This window comes from Felis catus, chromosome A3, assembly GCF_018350175.1.
Source record: "Felis catus isolate Fca126 chromosome A3, F.catus_Fca126_mat1.0, whole genome shotgun sequence".
NCBI lineage: Eukaryota > Metazoa > Chordata > Mammalia > Carnivora > Felidae > Felis > Felis catus.
In genome coordinates, this window is record NC_058370.1 from 124,688,291 (window position 1) to 124,710,272 (window position 21,982).

General features: G+C 41.4%; 1 protein-coding gene and 1 long non-coding RNA gene across 14 annotated transcripts in view; one reads left to right on the plus strand and one right to left on the minus strand.

Annotated features, from left to right (window-relative positions):
- Positions 1–8,424, plus strand: part of PUM2 (pumilio RNA binding family member 2) — a 99,275-nt gene extending 90,851 nt beyond the window's left edge. For all 13 annotated transcript variants that reach the window (XM_045054902.1, XM_045054898.1, XM_045054900.1 and 10 more), the window contains 5 exons: positions 1,388–1,525; positions 2,337–2,462; positions 2,702–2,823; positions 3,358–3,550; positions 5,171–8,424. In XM_045054902.1, coding sequence (XP_044910837.1) covers positions 1,388–1,525; positions 2,337–2,462; positions 2,702–2,823; positions 3,358–3,550; positions 5,171–5,302 — 711 coding nt within the window. In that variant the 3' untranslated portion in view covers positions 5,303–8,424. The remainder of the gene's footprint in view (positions 1–1,387; positions 1,526–2,336; positions 2,463–2,701; positions 2,824–3,357; positions 3,551–5,170) is intronic.
- A 5,278-nt stretch (positions 8,425–13,702) lies between these two features.
- LOC111559722 lies at positions 13,703–21,919 on the minus strand. Its single transcript, XR_002740849.2, has 3 exons — positions 21,660–21,919; positions 19,944–20,035; positions 13,703–16,559 (listed from the first exon to the last, which is right to left on the minus strand). It is a non-coding gene; the product is annotated as an uncharacterized LOC111559722 (long non-coding RNA).
- Positions 21,920–21,982: the final 63 nt, after the last annotated feature.

A 21,982-nucleotide genomic window follows, 5' to 3' on the forward strand; every position in this document is an offset into this window, starting at 1 on the left:
TCTCTCCCCCTCCCTTGCTCATGCTCTTTCTCTCTCTCAAAAATGAATAAACGTTAAAAAAATTTTTATTTTTAAATAAAGATATTTTAAAGAATGAGATCTTGTCAATTGCAGTAACATGGATCAACCTAGAGGGTATTATACTAAGTGAAATCAGTCAGAGAAAGGACAAATACTGTACCTATGATTCCAGTTATATGTGGAATCTGATAAACAGAACAACAGACTCTCAACTACAGAGAACAAGTTCTTGTGTGGATAGCAGGATGGGGAGGCAATAGGTGAAAGGGATTAAGAAGTATAAACTTCCGGTTACAAAATTTAAGTCACAGAGATGAAAAGTGCACCATAGGGATTATAGTCAATAATGTAATAACGTTGTATGGTGGCTATACCTTATTGTGGTGCACATTGTGTAATGTGTATGATTGTTTAATCACTGTTGCACACCTGAAACTAATATAACATTGTTGGTTACACTTAATAAGTAAATAATAAAGACTTTAAATGTCTTTAATACTTGAAAATATAAAGCACTGGGAATAAGCCTTAGAGAAACCTGTTAATGGTATTGTTTGGATTGTAAACTAAGTAACATTTTATTTTGTTATTTAGTTTATAGTTAAACATCTGTGTTGTATTTTGGCTAAACAGAATTTCTCTACAGTCATTCAGTAGGTAGTAGGTAACTGGGAGTAGTAGGTAGCTGGGAGTTCTTTGGGTGAGAAAGATTGTAAATGTGAAAACCTTACGAGTAAGCAAAGAAATACACATGAAAGGGTCATTTTTCCTGGTTAAATGAACAAAAATCTAAAATTTCCCAAAGATTTGTCCCTGAAGAAAGTATCACATAATAAAGAAAAGTTATATTAAATGAGTTCTTTAATATAAGCTCATTAAAAAAAAGAATTAAAATGTCTGATTTCTTCCTATCATTGAGATAATATGTGAAAGTCACATAGCCCTTAAGTGCTCAATTCCTTACCCTTTCCCATGCACTTAATAGACTCATGTAGGTATTAAAAATTATTTGAAGGAAAGGGAGTGCTAAGCAGAGAAAAAGTATAGAATTTGGAATTATTTGTATATGTATATTATAGTCAGCTGAGAAAGTTGTGTGGAAGGTATACAAAGTGAAGAAAGTCATTTAAATATGGCAGGTTCAGGATCCCTAGGTTATTTTTTAACAAGTGTCATTTACATTGCAGTCCTACGAAATGTTTTGGTAACCATCTCAATTTCTGTTTGGAGGGGCAGGGAGTATGGATTTTAAACTTTGATATCTAAAATGTTGCCGACACATTTTTGAGTATACTTTTGTACTCTTTCTAATCCTGTTAACGTTTCTTGATGAGGTAATTTTTTAAATGTCATCTTCTCTTTGCAGAGTGAAATGGTAAAGGAGCTAGATGGTCATGTACTCAAATGTGTGAAAGATCAGAATGGAAACCATGTTGTACAAAAATGTATTGAATGTGTTCAGCCACAGTCACTACAGTTCATCATTGATGCTTTCAAAGGACAAGTAAGGTTTATTTTTGTCTTCTAATTAGCAGGGCATTCTTTTAGCATTGGAGTGTTAACACATTTTTCCTAAGTCACAAGATTATAATACCCAGTAATGACAGACAAAAATAGGAGACAAAACTGAATGTACAGTGATTTCTGCCTCTTTAATAGAGTGTGTCAATAGATAGCTTCATTTTTTTTGAAGCTGAAATATGTGGAAATAAGAGTTCAGTTGTATTACTTTGTTTTGTTTTTAATTTTTTTTTTTTTAAATCTTTATTTCTGAGCAAGAGAGAGAGTGTTAGCAAGGGAAGGGCAGAGAGAGGGAGACACAGAATTCAAAGCAGGCTTCAGGCTTGGAGCTGTCATCACAGAGGCCAATGCAGGGCTTGAACTCATTATCCGTGAACTCATGACCTGAACTGAAGTCAGACCCTTAACCGACTGAGCCACCCAGGCACCCCATCAATTGTATTACTTTGGGATCACAGCTATTAGAATTAGAAACCCAACAGTGTTCTCCAGATTTTCGGGGAGAAGTAAAGGAGGGAAGAAGACTTAAGACTGTACAGTAAAACACAGAAAATAAATATCAATTAGTAACTAATACATATCTGGTTAGGTTCCTTTTGATCAAAATATCTGTTAGCTCCTGAATTGAGCACCTCACTTTCCAGTCTTTACCAATAGGATGGTAGTCATATTAGAGGTGACTCCCCACCCTTCTATTTTAGATTAATTCAGCATGTCATCAAAAACCTGTCTGCCTCATAGAACTTTCCAGAAATGCCAGATAAAGTAAATGTATTTCTTGCACTTGTCTTAAGGTGTTTGTACTTTCAACTCATCCTTACGGCTGCAGAGTGATCCAGCGCATCCTCGAGCATTGCACTGCAGAGCAGACTTTACCTATCTTAGAGGAACTCCACCAACATACAGAGCAGTTGGTACAGGTATGAACTCCGTAATAGTTGTCAATGTTTATGTGTTTCTGACAGTGGTTCAGAATATAGGGAAATGTAATTTTTTCTAAATTGACACACTGTAAAAACACACAGTAAGACAAAAAAGCTTGGTGTATTCTCCTGACTATATACTACTGGATCTTTAGAAAAATAGTATCTTTTTAAAGAATAGTCATTATTTTTAAGGGGTGACTTAAGGAAAGTAATTTTTAAACATCTGTACTTAGGATCAGTATGGCAATTACGTTATTCAGCATGTCTTGGAACACGGTCGACCTGAAGACAAAAGCAAAATTGTTTCTGAAATCCGAGGAAAAGTCTTAGCCCTGAGTCAACACAAATTTGCCAGGTATTGCAATATTTTCTAATTCCAAGGGTCAGTTCTTTCAACTCTTTTATTAGTAAACAAATGCATGTAGAATATGACATTCAAATATAATGTTTCTTTTAGTAGAGGGAAAAAGCACATACAGACTATTCCTTTTATTCTTGAAGACTCCTCATGACAAATCCATCTGCCTATGTATATTCCATTTTTGAAGTCTGTATTCAGAAAATGATTGGTCTCCCCAAACCTATAAATGCAAATTAGTTTAGTGCTTGTTAATGAAAGTCTCAGACCTTACTAATGACTTAGTCTCTAGTTTCCTCTTTGTACTTTTAATTTTAAGAGGCATGTAATTACACTTGTGAATATCCAGTATGGGTTCCTCTATAATACTAGTTCTTTTTTGTTTGTTTGTTTTTGAAAGTAAAGGGTAAGAGAATACCATCTTCACTCTTTTGTCTTCCAATGTGTTAAGCAAGTTCTTTTAAAACCAAGGGAAATTTACTATAAAGGAAAAAGTAACAAAATTTTTTGTGTATATACTTGAATTTTTAGCAATGTAGTAGAAAAGTGTGTTACCCATGCCTCCCGTGCCGAGAGAGCTTTACTGATTGATGAAGTTTGCTGCCAGAATGATGGTGCTCACAGTGCCTTATACACCATGATGAAGGACCAGTATGCCAATTACGTGGTTCAGAAGATGATTGATATGGCTGAACCTGCCCAGAGAAAGATAATCATGCATAAGGTAATACAGCTTATAGCACTTAAAATAGATGATTCAATTTGTGTGACTTTCAGGATACAATTTTAACTTCCTAGGTTTTAATTGCCTCATGTGATGTAACTGGAGAAAAAAATCTAAAATCAATGGATAACCTTTGACAAATGTAGGTATGGTGTACCGTTTTATTAAAATTCTTAAAGTAATCTCAATAAAATCAAATTTATTTCTCATCTATTTAACCTGCCTTTAGCATTGCCCATCCCCATCTTATTGAGATATATTTGATTTGCCATGATACATGGGTTGAACATTGATTTTAAAATCTAATTAGGTTTTCTCGCTAATGTAATGCAGTTTTCTAAAGAGAATTTGGGTTTTTTTTATTTTTTATCTCTGTCTTCTCTCTAGAATCTAGCTCATAAATTTCCATAGGAAAACTTACTGTTAAAATGAACACTAGATGTGGGGGTTCTGTGTGGCTCATTCGGAAACTTGATTCTGGCTGTGGTCATGATGTCACAGTTCATGGGATCCAGCCCTGCATTGGGCTCTGTGCTAACAGCACAGAGCCTGCTTGGGATTATCCCTCTCCCTCTGCCCCTTCCCTGGTCGTACATGTGCTCGCTCGCTCACTCACTCCAAAGAGAAACTTTAAAAAAAAAAAAAAACCCACTGGAAGAAATACTATATATATACTCCATGTTTTTGTAAATTTATTCATTAAGAAACCGGGGACAGATACATAAGTTCTTAGGACCTCTTGTCGTATAGAGAGAAGTAGATGATAATTTTTTTTTACCTTTTTAAAATTTAATATTTCTGCTTAAAAGTATATACATAGAAAAATTGTCAGTCTTCTTTTTAACAATTACATTAACCACTATCATCTTTATGACATTTGGATTGTTTCCAGGTTTTTAACTGTCATAAGCAGTGCTGTATGTGAATGTCTTTGCGTGATTAACTGTTTTGCAGGATAAATTCCTAGATGTGGAATTGTGGGGCAAAGTATGTAAACATTTTACATGTTGATAGACACAGCCAGGTTTTGCTTTAAAAAAAATCTGTACATGTTTGCACATCTATCCAAGATATAATAAGAATGCCTGTTTTGCCATCATCTCATCAATACCAGTTGTTATTTATAAAGTTTTTGCCAGTCTGTGTGGAAGATAATATGATTCTAATGAGTAGTTTCATTTACATTTTAAAAACTATTAGTGAGATTTTGAACAATTTAAAATCACACATCACACATCTGATTGCTCATTTATGTCTTTTGCTCTATTTTCCCTATTGAATTTTTGTCTCCAACTTAAGCTAGAAAATTCTGCCTTCATCAACTTTTAAAGAACTCAATAATTCACTAGTGATGCTTCCCTGCTATGTTTGGAGCCCCGTCTACTATTTGCATATGTAACAGTTCAGAAGTAGTGGTTTGTTTATTCATTGGACAGTTTTGAGAGTATAATTGGAGAGATTGAGTAGGATGAACTACTTTCGAAAACAACTTTTCTTTAAAGGATTTGTATATTAAAATTTCAGTTATTCTTTCTAAGTCACCCAGATTTAGGAGTGCTTTTTTAAGAAGCCAGAAACCAAAGTCACTTAGATTTACTAAGCAGATTATTTATTTTTCAGATTCGACCTCACATTACTACTTTGCGCAAATACACATATGGGAAGCATATACTGGCCAAGTTGGAAAAATATTATTTGAAAAATAGCCCAGATCTAGGGCCTATTGGAGGACCACCAAATGGAATGCTGTAAAGGAAAGAGAAAGAAGATGATGTAACCATGTGAAAAGAATGTTTCTTTTGTGAATTATCAAAACACAACTCAACTATGAATCTTCAAATTTTTTTTTAAAGCAAAACTATTTATTGACTTTATTCATCCATTTGTAAGTTTTTTAAGGTTCTTGTGTATATTTGGGGGGTGGGGGTGGTGAATTATAAATTATATTCAGCCCTGAGTGGAGACCTATCAGATTGGATTGCTGGCAAAGCACAGAATGCCTGTATATGATGTAACTATCAAAAAAAAAGCTGTCACATATTTTGTAAATTTTTACCTTGTAAAGTCACAAAAAATAGTTTTTAAAGGAAAAAGTACAGTATTCTTTTAATAAACTGGCTTGCAGTCTGGTAGGTCTACGGACCCCATAGCACAACAGGTTTATAGAGATGTATATAGAAATATAGTCCTTATTTTTTTTTTTTGTCCTTTGTGTGAAGCCTTTTATAACCAATTAACAATCAACTGCATAAATATTATTAATATTTTAAAAAGAAAGTTAAGTTGTATTTTGGTAATTCACAAACTATCATGCAAATAAAATCTCCGCAAGTAAGTTAAGAATTAAATGATTTGAGATGAAAGAACTTACATTATTTACAATGGATATGGTTTTAATACAAATACTGCCCTAAAATGTCTCTGGCAATGTACAGAAGTATTGTATATACTTACATATGTAATTGTTGTAAGAGGTAAGAAAAAAAATCATGGTGACACTTCCATTCAGTTAAGTGCACTAAATGAAAAGTTAAGTCCCATTTTAACTTTTCAGTTTGGTTTGCAATCTGAGAAAGAGTAGAAATTTGTATATTGTTTTGCTTATAGGATTACAAGGACATGTTGAGGAAGTGTTGAGCTTTATTTTGCTTTTTCATAGTAGACTTTGCAAAAGTAGGAACCAGATAGAGGTGAAAAGGGGCCACTGAAAAGTGAATTTGATAGCTCAACATTTAAGCATGACTACATATTCAGATAGCTTTTTTTGCTTCCTATAAATATATGCATTGTGTGTGTAGTAATAGATGTAAGTTTACACTTTAAAAGCAAATCTTGTTTCAATGTTTATTATAAAAGCCTTGCTAATTTAGTAGTGATGCTTTCCTTGGTTGTACAGGTGTACATTTGTAAACCTTCATGCTGTAAATGGAATTTGTTTTATCTCTTTGGGAAACATTTGCATTTTAGTGTACATTTATGTCCCTGCCCTATTTGACCTGGCATATAGTGTTGTATAATGTAAATTTATTTCTCCAAATCGAGAGTGATTTTTTAAAAATTTTTTATCTTTATATGGTTTCAGAAGTATGAACCAGCTTTCTTTTTATTATTGTGGGAAACATTTTCTTTTATAACATAGTTGTTGACTCTGTTAATATGGACATACTAGGATTTGGATCACTTTCAAGAAGTCAGGGTATTGTGCATAATAGAAAGTATTGGACTGAGATTTTTGGTTACCATGGAGGCCAATGCTTTTTCCATCTTATTAAATGTGATGTGACTTTTTTCTTTGTACAGAAGAGTACTGTATTTTTGAATAGCCTATTCCCAAGTAAGAGCAAATCTGTATGATAACATTTTTTTCTCTGGACATAGGACATAACAGTAACATGATGTACATTTACAAGCGGCCTTATGTACATTTCCCAACAATCTTTTTAAGGCAAAATTGTGACCATATGTGTATAATTAAAATCGTTTTTAATCCTTTGCCTATGAAAATATTTTGGAAAAAAAAACTTGCTTTGTATATTCAGTTTCTGAAAGATAAAGAAAGTGCTTTGTATTTTGTTGAAGTCAGTATTTTGTATAAAACCATTTATGTTGACCCACTTCTGTTTAGTGCTGACAACTAATGAACCATGCTATCTCTTTCGATTGAACATGTAAAGGATTTTTTTATTAGAAGTCTGCAGAAGAAAAGCATTCTTCTGAGCACAATATTGAATATAAAGGTTTTATCACTTAGCTGTTCTTATCATGAACCTAAAAATAATGGCATAAAGTTTGGGGTGCCAGGCATACTTTTTCATGTTTGACTTTGAGTTATTCTAGTTTTCTAACCCAACATTCCATGTTGAGTCCATTAAATCCAACCACTTGTCACTGTCCCCTCTCATAGCCCTACTGGTTCATCAGCATGTCCCAGTCAACAGTGGCAGTGCTCCCCCCCCCCCCCATACAAAGCTGCTCTTTTCCCGTCCTACTTTGTTTTGCCAGCCTCAGAGTGTCTTGGCCCTGTGTCGAACTTTTGCTCCCAGTATCCACTCACAGTCGTGAGCTGATCATGATCCAAATCGTCCTTGTTGGAGATTGATAGTGACTTTCCTGGATTTGCACAGTTGAATTCCTGGCTTTCCTTTGTCCTGCAAACTTAGAAAGTCTTGGGGATAGTTGGGAAACTGAACCTTCTTCTTGGGGTTTTGATGTTCCCATGTATCCCAGTGTTGACAACCCAATCTTCCCAATACTTTGGGGCCTATTCTAGAAAAATATCTGTTATTCTAGAAATTTTACAGTCTGCCATTTTGGTGCCCACCTCTCTGATTCCACCATTTAATAAGTTGGCATGGAGTTTTGCTAAACTCTGACATTTCAGAATAAAGAAACTTTAATTGGGCAGAACCACTTAGACTTCACTCTTGAGTGTCTCCTTTTGATAATGGATTGTTTCTGGACCAGTTTGTCTAAGTCCTGGCTCTTCTTGGTTCATATGAAATAATGTTATCTTCACTTTGTATATTATGTATAAATTAGAAAATGAAAAATGTGTGAATAACATTGTATGAAATAAACCTGGTCTTGTGTTTTTCTCTAGATAAAATACCCTTCTGTACCTCAATTATAATTCAGATTGCCCATTCAAGTTTACTCTGATTTAAGGAAAAGAAAATATTTTTATCCCATGGATGCTAATCTGGGGCTACTGATTACTCTGATGATATTCGTGTCTTTGATTAGTATTCAGGATCTCTAATTACATAGAGTGATTACACACTTCATAGGATGAAACTTTTAGCCTGTTTACTTGATAAAATGATACTTCTTCAAGGTTGTTTTCAGGATTAAATTAAATCACTTATCTTTACCTATAGGTGTTTGTTTCCTTTCCACATGAACTTTTAGAAACAGTGTTGTTTAAAGGAGAAGTGCAGTTTGCGTTCAGGCATGGATTTGGAATTTACCTGGTGATTCATAAACTTTGTGAACTTGTGTGTGTGTTAACTGATCTAAGGCTCAATGCCACATCTGTACCATGGGTAGTACTACTTAGGTCACTGATTTTAAGAATTGAGAATATCTTAAATAGATACATAGAACCCAATTCTCAACTAATGCTAATACTATTTCCATTCCCCTCTCCCTTCTATAGCTGTTTATTTTAAGCCATACAGATAATTTGATAGAATCCAGAGCAGAGGTCTACATAAAAATACATGGGAAAAGGAATTTTCATCATACACATTGTGCCAGTTTTAGTTGTATCTTCGTCTGGTTCTGTTCTGAGCTGAAAGCAGTCCTTCTGGAATTGTTGGCCTATCCCACATCGTAGTGTTGAAATTAAAAGACCCTTGAAGAAATAAATATTACATCCTCCCACACTAGCTTACAGACCAAAGAAAAGTTTCCTAAATTGACCTTGGCAGTAGTCATTCTATTTGCCCTCCTGACAGTGATTTTTTTCAGGAAGATTGGGGTTCGGGGGGAGAAGGGCAGAGGAACCCCAGAGGAGCAGTGTTCACAGTCTGTCTTACCTAGCTAACTTTAAAGGGCCTAGCTGATGTGATTTGGATGCTCCAGACGGTAAATTCCTCTGTGAACACGAGAAGGCCGGGAGCATGGTGTCACCAAGGCTCGCTTCTAGGAGGCTGCAGGGCACGAGGGGGTCTCCATTTTCCGGTCCCTAGGGTGAGTGTAGGTTGTGTAATCTTGGGCAAACTTAACCCTTTAGGCTTCTGTGTTACCATCTGTAAAGTAGGAATACTGTCCTGATTGCCCACAGAACCTTGAATCTGAGGAGTACTTGACGGTAAGAACCTACGAGAACTGTAGGACAGATCCTACAGGAAGCTCAGAACTGGGTGGAAGTTTTATTGAATGTCATTTCCTCCATATCCTGTAGACAATTTCTCATTTCTTCTAGGTTTCAATCACTGAACTTGTTTTTCTCTAAATATTTACCAGGAACTTAAACCCTGTATTCCATTTGGTAGTTGAAGGAAGAAATTGGCTAGGTTGAGATTAATTCAAGTTTTCTTGGGCATCCAAGTGTAATAGTTCAGGGTCTGGACTCTGGAATTAGGTTTCCCAGATTCCAAATCTTTAGCTTTACGTAGTTAGGCAAATGACTTCATCTTTTAAACCTCAGTTTCCTGATGTGTAGGTAACAGAAGTGAGGCCTCCCTCCTAAAATTGTGACAATTGGATAAGATAGGTTCTGTGCAGAGGCAGTGAGTGACTCCTAGTGAGTTAAAACTGTTGGGGGCTGGGGGAATATTTAAAAAAAATTTTTTTAAGTTTATTTTCAGAGTGCAAGCAGGTACGAGGTAGAGGGATAGAATCCCAAACAGGGTCTGCACTGTCAGTGCTGAGCCCGTCGCAGGGCTTGATCCCAGGAACTGTGAAATCACGACCTCAACAGAGATCAAGAGTTGATCGCTTAACCGAGCCACCCATGTGCCCTAATTGATTTAAAAGTAGCTTTGCCCTGATATGTCCAGCTTCCAGGATGATAATAAGGAGTTGTCACATCCTTGAGCAGTGGAGTGACAGGTGCAGTGCTATAGAGGACTTGCCCACAAGTTGGGCAAAGCTGTGGAAGTAGTGGGAAACTGGAAAGAGGCCAAAGTTGGCAGTGGGAATTCCAGTTAGGAGTTCCATCACACGGCCAGCTCCCACCACACCTAAGTCTCACCCAAGGCCTTTTATAGGAAGAAGCCCTGAAAAGATGGGTCTCAACACCTGGTGGGTCCCTTGTACAGCAGGGGCTAGGAGGAAAGCGTGTGGACCGCCCTGGAGGAGAAGGGGGATGTTTGGGAGCCTTCCCTGCCCCGACTTTGAAAGTCCCATTGTGACCTCCAGGACACGTTCAGTTGAATAGAATGTACAAGGTTTCACTGAAGAGAATTCGAAAAGGCCAAAAATGTATCTTAGAAATACATCTATTTAGACATATATCTTAGACACGTTTAAAATACACTTCTTAACTCCTAGGTTAAAGAACTAAACTAATTTGGAATAAACCATTTGGGCCAACTTCAAAATGAGTAATAGTTCAAAATGAGTAATATCAAAACTTGGGAGATTTGGGCCAAAGACCAGAGAAAAAATATTTAGCCAAGAAAGTCTGAAGATAATTTAAGAAGCTAGTAAAATAACAAAATTACCAAAAATGGTAGAAGGGATTAATAATAAACTTCACAAAAAAGGAATAGATTTGATTGGTTAAAAATGAGACATGCTTGGGACGTCTGGGTGGCACAGTCGGTTAAGCATCAGACTCTTGATCTCAGCTCAGGTTGTGATCTCAAGGTTTGAGGTCAAGCCCTGCCAAGGGGCTCTGCACTGATGACACGGAGCCTGCTTGGGATTCTCTCTCTCTGACCCTCCCCTGCTTGTGTGTTCACTCGCTCACTCTCTCAAAATAGATAAACATGAAAAAGAAAAACTCTTAAAACCCACAAAGTTGAAGGAAGGCCTCACATGGCCTGATATCAAAACCTACAGTAATGAAAACAGTGTTTGGATGTTAACTACACATTGTGATTGATCATTTTGCAATATATACAAATACTGCATGTTATACACCTGAAACTAATATACTGTTATATGTCAATTATACCTCAATTTTTCACAGAAATTTGTGGTACTAGATAAAGACAGACATACAGATCTATAGGAAAGAATAAAGAGCCCAGAAGTAAACCCTTGCATATATGGTCAAATGATCTTCAACATTGAATGCCAAGAACATGCAATAGGGAAAGGAAATGGTGTTGGGAAAATAGGATATCCTCTTGCAAAAGAATGAAGTTGGACCCTTACTTACACCAAACACAAAAATTGGATTAAAGCTCAAAATGGATTAAAGCCCCAAATGAAAGACCTAAAACTATAAAACTCCTAGAGGAAAACATGAGAAAAGCTTCATGGCTTTGGGGTTGGCAATCATTTTTTGCATATGACACTAAAAGTTCAAACAACAAAGCAAAAATAGATAAGTGAGGCTGCATCAAACTTAAAATCATCTGTGCAGCAAAGGGAATAATCCAAGTGGAAAGGCACTGAATGGGGGAAAACGTTTGCAAATCATGTATCTGATAAGGGGTTAATATCCAGAACATACAAAGAACTACAAGCCAAGAAGAAAAAAAAAAACCCAACCGGATTGAAAACTCAGCAAAGGAAGTGAATTTCTCCAAAGATGATGTACAAATGTCCAACAAGCTTATGAAAAAAGATGCTGAATATCACTAATCATTAGGTAACCACAAATCAAAGCCACAATGGGATATCACTGATCATGGCTACTGTCAAACAGAAAATAGCAAGTCTTAGGATGTGCATAAACTGGAAGCCTTGTGCCCTGTTGGGAATGTCAAAGGGCGCAGCTGCTATTGTAAACAGTTTGGCGATTACTCAAAATATTAAAAATTACCATATGACTCAGCAATCCTTCTTCTGGGTCTATATGTTTAAAAGAATTGAAAATAGGGGGTGCCTGGGTGGCTCAAAGCGTTCAACTTTGGCTCAGGTCATGATCTCACAGTTCATGAGTTCAAGCCCCACATTGGGGTTGCTGCTGTCAGCACAGAACCCGCTTCAGATCCTCTCGCCCCCTCTCTGCCTCTCCCCTCTCAAAAATAAACATTAAAAGAAAATTGAAGTAGGATTTTGAAGAGATATTTGTATGCCTGTGTTCATAGTAGCATTATTCACAACGACCAAAAGGTAGAAACAATCTAAGTGTCTATCAATGGACGGATGAATAAACAAAATGTGGTGTATACATACAATGGAATATTGTTCAGCCTTAAGAAGGAAAGAGAGAGGGAGCGCACGCAAGGGAGAGGAGCAGAGGGAAAGAGAATCTCAAGCAGGCTCCATGCCCATGTAGGGCATGGATCCCACAACCCTGGGATCATGACCTGAGCCAAAATCAAGAGCCCACGCTCAACTGACAAAGACACCCAGGCGCCCCAGGAAGGAGGTTTTGACACAGGCTGCAACATGAATGAACTTGACATTATAGTATGTGACACCACAAAAAGACATACTGTCTGATTCCCCTCATATGAAGTTATTTAAAGTAGTTTATAAAAACAGAACAGTGGTTTCCAGGGACTGGGGGAGAAGTAAACGAAGAGTTACTGTTTAATGGGTGTAGAATTTTAGCTTTGCATGATGAAAAAGTTCTGGAGATCTGTTGCATAACAATGAGTGAGTATACTTACTACTGAACTGTACACCTAAAGATGATCAAGATGGCAAAAAAAAAAAAAAAAAAAAAAAAGATTGGGGGGATCAAAGGAAAAAGAGGAGAGTCAAAGATATAACCTTAGGTGCACCTGGGTGGCTCAGTCAGTTGGGTGTCCAACTTCAGCTCAGGTCATGATCTCACAGTTCCTGAGTTCGAGCCCCACATCGGGGGCCTGCTTCGGATTCTGTGTCTCCCTCTTTCTGCCCCTTCCCTGCTCACACTCCGTCTCTCTCAAAAATAAAAATAAAGATTAAAAAAAGAAAGATACACTCTTAAAATAAAGGCATGAGCCCAGTCTGTTTAAAGGGCAAGTTCTGTAAATCTTTAAGGAACATATAATTCCTAGTTTATATAAAATTTTACAGAGTGTGGACAACAGTGAAAATTTCCCAGGTTATTCTACAAAACTAAAACAACCTTGGAGACAAAACAGAACTATAGTGCACACAAGCTATAACCATGAGCTATATTCATTTATGCAGAATTCCTAAGTCATGTGTAAGGAAGTCTTACCATATGACCTATGCTCCTAGCTATTTACCCAAAAATGAGTTGAAAACTTAGGCCCACACGAAAGATGGGACACAGATGTTTACAGCAGCTTTATTCATAACTGCTCAAATTTTGAAGCAAACAAGATGTCCCTCGGTAGGTGAGTGGATAAACAAATGGATACCTTCAGACAATGGAATATTAGTCAGCAATAAAAAGAAATGAGCTATCAAACCGTGAAAGGACATGGAGGAAACTGAAATGCATATCGCTCAGTGAAAAGAAGCCCATCGGAAAAGGCTGCATACCAGATTCCAACCATATGATGTTCTGGAAAAGGCAAAACTATGGAGACCGAAAGAAGGTAAAAGGTTGCCAAGAGTTGTGGGGATGGGGCGGGTGGGGAGGAAGGGATCAGTAGATGGAACAGAGGGGATTTTTAAAAATTTCCCCCCAGTGTGGTCATTTCCAGCTGGCAGCGGTTTCACCTGGGGAGAAAACAAGCTGTCCAAGTTAAGGAAGGTCCTTTCCGGTCTCCACGGAGGTCAGTTTTGATCCTGAAATCATGAGCTGGTACCAGAGGCAACAGCAGCAATAGCTGGAAAGTATAAAATACTTGCTATGTGCCAGGCGTCAGGTGCTCTACATATATTATCCCATCCCCCCTCACAACGGTGTGAGGAAGGGACTAGTCTTAGATGCCTTTTACAGATGACAAAGCTAAGGCTTAGAGGGCTTGTGTGACTTGCCCAGGGAGGCAGGGCCAGAGGTCAACTGCAGTCTCATGCCAGAGCCTCTTGGAAGTCGACTCCCGCAGGGCCCAGGAGGTGGTGAATGTGCTAGAAATGCATACATGTCATGAGTCGTGGCTTTAGCTGGTCCTTGCCACAACGGGATGGGGGTCCAGTGTTACGAGCTCTTCTGATTCTTTTAGAAAATCCGAAATCTGGATTCGTACGTGTGATTTCCTTATGGAGATGTCTCTTTTTAGAAAAGCACTGAAGGGCAAAACATTTCTACAGGCCAAATGCAGCCCTGGGGGCTGTTTGGTGTGCAACCTCTGATGAGTACAGGGTTTACCTTCTATCTGAGGAGAGAACTTGCCACACGCAGGCACTACACGCACATCCCTGCACCCACATCACACCCTGCCTTCTACGGCCCCGGCTGCTGTGAGCTCCTTCCCCTTCAGAGCCCACCCCAGCGTCTCCCCTGGGGTCTTGGAATGCCTGACTTCTCCAACACTGCTATTTACCAGGCCTGGTGCCAGGGGGAGTGCTAAGTGCTGTCACAAAGAGCTGAGTTCAGAAGGCTTAGGCGCGCCCGGGCCCAGGTCGCAGGGGAGGGGGCTGTGAAGATGAGTTTCTACCCACCTTTCCCAGGTGCACCATCACAGCCCCAGTGCCGCTAACGTGTGCCGGGCGCCGTGCTGAACCTTTCACGGTGCTTCTCTCCTTTTACCGTCCCAACACCTCTCTGAGTAGGTACTAGTATGTCCCCAATTCATAGGGGAGCAAATCAAAGCACAGAGAGGCTAAGTTACTTGCTCGAGGCCACACAGCTAAGGTGGTCTAAGAATGTGGAGGAGGAATTGCATCTGGTGGCCGCCTGAGATGGTAGGGGTGAGTGAGACAGACGTGGCCCTCAGCTTCCCCGCCCCTAACAACCTCGGCACAAGCGCCCCTTGCCAACACGGGGCTGAGTCAGGGAAAGCCCTTTGGCTTCTCTGAAGCCAGGTCGTTGGGAGGTGGGGACAGGCTGCTGTGGGCCGAGCAGCCCCGCCCCAGGAAGTGGCTCAGGATGAATCAGTCTGGCGGCACCTGGGAGGGTGAGACTGGTTGGCATACCTGCCTGCCTGAGAGCTTCCTGTCCAAGCCTCCAATGAAGGCTGCTGCAGAGGTGGAGCCGGGCAGCACTGCAGCTCTGGACACGTTTATCAAATGAATGAACTACAGCCCACCTTCCTCAAAAAAAAAGCTATCTTTATAGACAAAGAGTCCTCAGGTCTCCCTAGGGTGGTGGCGAGGGTAGCATCAGATGATAAACACGGTCCCCCAAGGGGACGGCTTTGGGGAAGGAACTCTGGTTTGGATGTGGAAATTCCAGTGCTATTTACAGAGGATGTGTTTATTCTTTTTCTCCTGCTGACATCCTAGCAAATATCAGACTCAACTTCAACGGCAAGCAAAACCATACATCAGAAATGGGCAGGTAGCATAATGGTGAGGCAGGGCGTGGGGATAGCGACAGAGAAGCAGGACGTAGAGTCCAGGATGCTCACAATCCCCCAGGCACCCGGTGTTTTAGAGCCGCCTGAGCACAAAGGTGCCAACAGTACATGTAGTTACACAGTTCCCAATATCCGTGAAAACAACATGTAAGTTTCATGGAAGAAACAAAAATTTCCCATGGGCCTCTCATTCTTCGTGTGTCACTTCGGACTCCAGCACGGCCCCATTGCGGACTGGGGTGAGGGCTTCCTGTGGAGCCCCCTCTGCATGCCTGCCGCCTGCTGAGCATGGTCCCCAGCAGTGTGAGCAGAACAGACTGTATGGGCTTCAGATTCTGAAAACGCCCCATCGCGTGAACAGCCTATTTCTCATCAAGACTTCTTTTGGGGACCGAGGTTGTTAGGTGACTTGAGTCAAATCCAAAATTTAAGACAGTCCAGCACTGGGGAGCTGGTGGGGTCGTATCATGGGCAGCATCTTTGGAACTATCCCCCTCTCCCTCCTCCCCCCCACACAACTGTCCTCCCCACACTCTCTTGGGTTACATGCAGGAGGCCAAATTGACCAGAGTATTTGTCAGAGTTAGATTCTCTGGCAAGGGGTGGAAAATCCAGGATAACAGTTTTTGAAGCAACGCAGAGGTCCATCATCCACACGTGTGCATGGGCAGGGCAAGGCTGGTGTGCCGCCTCACTGGCTGGGCACCCGACGCTCCTAACCTGGTCCTCTGCCAGGCATGGTCTCTGTTCTCAAGTTCACTTCCTGTCCAAGATGACTGCTCCAGCTGTAGCCATATCTAGCATCCCAACCAGGAGGAAAGAAAAAAGGAAAGAAGGAACTGTCCTTCCCTTTGACGCTCCCTGAACGTATGTACAACCGCCTCTGCTCGTTCCCTGAACGTACGTACGACCATCTCTGCTCCTGTCCCGTCATCCGGCAGCTACATAGAGCTGTGGCGATGCTGGGAAAGAGAATCTTCATTTTGGATGGCCAAAGGGCCAGTTGAAATTGAGGTGTTCTTTCACTGAAAAAGGAGAAGAAAACAAATGCAGGAAGCAACGAGTGGTATCTGCTCAGGCAGTCGGCGATAAAAGGCTCCATGTTTCATAATGGTAGGGCCATTCAAAATCACATGACAACGAGATATTTTACTTGCAATCAGAGTGGCAAAATATAAAAGGCCCAATAAATGCCAGGTCATACAGAGGATGTAGAAAAATGGGCACTCTCATAACTGCTGCTGAGAGTATACGTTGCTATGGACCCTTTTGGAGAGCAATTTGTTTAGAGAAATTAGAGCAATTCCTAAGAAAGCTCAATATATTTGTACCTTAAACCCAGCTCTATCTACTCTTAGAGAAAGTCTCTGCACGCACTCAAGGAGAAAAGTACAAGAATTGATTGCAACGTTGTGTATAATATTGAAAACTGGAAACAACCAAATGTCCATGGATAAATAAACCGTGGTATATGCATACAATAAATGATAATGCAGCAGTTAAGATAAGTGACCCAGGGCCGCCACATGTATCAACATGGCTAAAGGAGAAGACTCCATTGTAATGTTTCATTTCATACAAAAATAATAAAAAGAGAAGAAAGAAGATCCTGTTAAGATTAGATAAACTGAGTGGTAGTCGCATAGGTCTTCATTATATTATTATTTTGGGGGGATTGCAACTGAGGTGGGGTTCTTTTGCATTCTTTTTTATCGTAAAATACACAAAATGCAAAACTTACGATTTCAACAATTTTAAGTGTACGACTCAGTAGCATTAAGTGCATTCATGTTGTGCAACCATCACCACCTTCCCTCTCTAGACCTTTTTTCATCTTCCCAAACTAAGACCCCATACCTGGTAAGCAATAATGTCCCATTCCCTCCTCCCTTCAAACCCAAGCAAAGACCACTGTTCTATTTTCTGTCTCTATAAATTTGACTACTTCAGAAACCTCACATAAATGGAATCAGACAGTATTTGTCCTTTTGTGACTGACTGGTTTATTTCACTTAGCATAAAGTCTTCAAGGTTCATCAATGTTATAGCATGAATCGGAACTTCCTTTTTACGGCGGAATGATCTTCCCACTTTATGTTTACACCACATTTTGTTTATCCACTCATCTGTCAGTGGCTACAAGGGTGGCTTCCACCTTTTAGCTGTTGTGAATAATGCTGCTGTGAATACAGGTGTGCAAATATTTGTCTGAGTCCCTGGTTTTAATTCTTTTAGTATAGACCCAGAAGTGAAATTGATAAATCATATGGTAATTTTTAATTTTTTGAGGAACATTATTCTTTATTATATGTTTGAAATGGTCCACAATAAAACAATTAACTGTCTTTAAAATGTTTCATGACAAGGGGCGCCTGGGTGGCTCAGTTAAGTGTCTGACTTCAGCTTAGGTCATGATCTCACGGCTCATGGGTTTGAGCCCCGCATTCGGCTCTGTGCTGACAGCTCAGAGCCTGGAGCCTGCTTCGGATTCTGTGTCTCCTCTCTCTGCCCCTTGCCTGCTCACACTCTTTCTCCCTCTCTTTCTTAAAAATAAATAAACATTTTAAAAAAATGTTTCATGAGAAGAAGTTACTTTGTCTTAGTAAAAAGTTGTGTTTTTACCATCTTGAAGTAAGAATGCCCTTACACGCGTCTGATATTCTTTGGGAAGTCCTTGACATTGGCTCCCCCGAATTCAAGCCCCTTGAAGGTTAATCTGCACCCATTCTGATACTCAAGCTCTGCTTGCCAGTCATGGCTTCAGGTGGGTGTGGAACCAATTCCGGCCAGTGAGATGGGAAAAGAAGCCACGTGGGTGGCTCGGTCGGTTGAGCATCCCACTCTTGATTTCGACTGAGGTCATGATCTCACAGTTGGTGGGTTGGAGCCCCGCATCGGGCTCCGCACTGACAGTGTGGAGCCTGCTTGGAATTCTCTTTGTCTCCCTCTCTCTCTGCCCCTCCCCTGCTTGCACCTTCTCTCTCAAAATAAATAAACTTAAAAAAAAAAAAAAAAGAAGAAGTGTAGGGGAGATGACCTCATTTCTGGACGTGGCTGTATTAGCGGAGATGGCTGGAAACACTTCAGCCATCTTGCCACCAGGCTGAGGGTGGAGCCACACCAGGACGGTGGCGGTTTTGGTTGTACCATTAGTAATGCAGGTAAGGTACATGCAATAAACGTCCTATTATTCCAGCTGCTTGAGGGGAAGCTATTAGGTAAGGTTAAAAAGATCTCCACTGATTTAATAAATGACTTCTAAAGTAAAGAATTAAACAAGTAATATGTATGTATTGTCATTTAATAAATTAATATTATAGAGTAAACTTAAAAATTCTCCTATAACTGTCCCCACCCCATTTTCCTCCCCTATAGGAGAAATGTATTATGTATAATAGTCTGTGTACATTACACACATGTTTTTCTTATAAGAAAATTGTGGCCAGACTATATATAGATCACTCTTTAACTTGCCTTTTTCACCTAAAAACAAGCTTTGAAAAATGTCCCATGTCAAGACTGCTTTATTTTAAAAAGTGTTGTATAGTTTTCCACCGTGTGGGAATATCCACATTTATTTCATTTTTTCTTTACTGATGAACATGTAAACATGCCTCTTGGGACACTCGTGAAAATACTTCAGAAAAATAAATTCACTGGGGCAGAGTCCCTGAGTTGAAGGCTAAGTCCATTTTATTAAAAAAATTTTTTTTTTTTAAAAAGAGAAAGAGAGTGCGTGCGTGCATGCTACGTGCACACAAACAGGGGAGGGGCAGAGAGAAAAGGAGAGGCAGAATCCCAAACAGCCTCCATGCCATCAGTGCAGAGCCCGATGTGGGGCTTGAACTCATGAACCGTGAGATCATGACCTGAGCCAATATCAAGAGTGGGACGCTTAACCGACTGTGCCACCCAGGCGCCCCAAGTGCATTTTAAGCTTTGACAGATGCCAACTTGCTCAGAGGATGCCTGTGCCAGTTCAGGTGTCTCACGCAGTGAAGGGCAGCCGGTGCCCGAGGTACCACACACACCACGCAGGGCCGGCCTCTTCTTGCCTGCTCTCCACAGGTTGCCCCACCTCCAAGTGGCAACAGGTGCCCATGGGAAGAATGAGAGAAATGGGGTGGGGGAGATGCTGGCCCTGCCTTCCCAGAACTTTCTTTCTCTTAGTGGGAAAAGGAAGCAACATTCAAGGCAGTTATGACTCACCAGGGATGATACTGAACATACTTAATAAGCCATGTTAGGAACACAAGTCAGGATGGAGACCCTGCCTTAGTCCCTCCACAGCGGAGGCTAGAAGCCCCCTGCTCAGCCAGACGTTAACCCTTAAGATGTTAGGTGTATGAAGGCTTGGTGGGGCTCCCAAGGAAGGGGCGGATGAGTACAGCAGGGATGGAAGGCCATACCTGTGCATATGTACCGATGTTGCTGTCACATTCCAAAGGGCTGTATCTCTGAGGCAGCTTCTCAAGGAAGAGGCTTTCCTGCAGAATTTGGGCTGGGGGAGAAGCAAGCAGGGGTCAGCTGGGCCAAAGGCAAGCCCTGACCTTCTAGTTCCCTTCTTTCTGTACATGTTTCTTTGGGATCCCTCTGTTGGGTCCTTCCTCTTTCTAGTCTGCCCAAAGAAATACACATTGATCTGGGGCAAATGCACCGTTGGAAAGAAACACTAAACTGGTGATTTTTGAAAAGACTCCATCAAACCCCTCCAGACCCCAACTTTCTCGATTTTGTGCAGTAGAGAAAAACAGGATCCTGAACTGACCTATTTTCCCTCCACATTGGGTTGAGAGGACCAGAGAACTAACCTCAGACCCGTGGAGCCAGCCCCTGGGAGACACATGGATTTTCTACTAAAAAGGCCTTTTAACCCAGCAGGACTCTCTGAGCTCCTGGAGAGACCCTGCCTGGTGCCATGCTGTTGGACGATCCGTGATACCAGGCACTCAGAGACCCTGCAGTAGGCCCCAAGAACCCTGATAAGAATCTCTTATCCCCCAAAGACAAAGCTGAGGAAACAGAGACCTCAAAACAGGAGTTGCCCAAGGTCAAACAGGGATTCAGGGAAGGGGCAAAAACAGGGCTATGTTGCTGTTCAGGGGCCTCACCTTTTAGTGCTCTGACAGGGGAGTGTGGCTGAGACGGGGACACAGGAGGCTGCATAGTGCCTGGAAAACCTGCTGGGTGGGTGGAGAACCCGGGGCCCACAGTGGATGGTCCTGCCTGTATAGCCCAGGACCCAGGAACGTTTAAACCATTTAAAGAGAAACACTGGAAACTGCTGAGAGGCCAAGACACCTCAGGAGAACTTTTTGGTTCCCAATTCAGGCCAATTGAGGCCTGCCCTGCCCACTGCCTGCAGAAGGCGGGTGAGGAGGACGCCATCTTTGGTCTCCAGGTCCAGGTACGAAGGTCATTTGGCGCCATCTCTCCTGCCTACCAGACTGCAGGCAGGGCCTGGCAGCTTCTTCCCCTTTTCCCTCAAGGCCATTTGTGCGACACCCAGAGGCCTTCCACAGCCTTTTTGGACAGAGGTGGCTGACTGGTGTTGGAAACCCTGAGGCCTAGGACGTCTTAGGGGCTCACGAAGGAGCAGGAACTCAAGCGGCCCTCATCAGATCCGCTGGCCAGAGGCTGTCTGCCCTGGGAAGAAAGCCGTTTATTTTTCCTTTTAGCTAAGAGGACGAAGGGAGAGAGCAGTCTTCCATCGAAAGACGCAGAAAACTTTCTTTTCTTTCTTTTCTTTTCTTTTCTTTCTTTCTTTCTTTCTTTCTTTCTTTCTTTCTTTCTTTCTCTCTCTCTCTCTCTCTCTCTCTCTCTCTCTCTCTCTTTCTTTCTTTCTTTCTTTCTTTTTCTTTCTCTCTCTTTATTTTTACAGCCCGTCCTGAGCATGTACCTCTGTTCAAAGTAAGGCCCCAAGTTTCCACCACTTTTCTGGCGTGATGGCAGAACGCGAGGGCCTGTGGGAACCTGTATTTGGGGAAGTGAGGACACAGGGACCCCTTTGGCAGCCGAAGGAGAGGCAGGGGAGGGCTCCATCGGTTTAAGGCCCCATCACCCCGGGGCCCCGCACAGCCCGGAAAGCTGTCCCGCCGCCGCCGGGATCTCGGAGTTGAACACACCTGGAGGACGCTGGGTGCCCACGCCCAGAGGGCGCTGTAAGATTGGCGCCCACGGTCGAAGACCGACGCCCGCTCCTCCCGCCCCTCTCACGGTCAGCGCCCCCAATATACTGAGCCAGGGCGGAAGGGGGTGCCCCGATCCCGCCACTCGGGAGCAGCGGAGCTGAAACGCCACTCACAACAGCCTGTGGGAACCACAGCTCCGGAGGAAGGCGAGGTCCCCCCGCGGTGCGGGAGGGGGCGGGGATGGGGGCGGGGCCAGGACGCCGGGGGTGGGGCATTCCAAGGGGGCCGGGCTGGGTGGCCCAGAGGGCGGGGTCTTA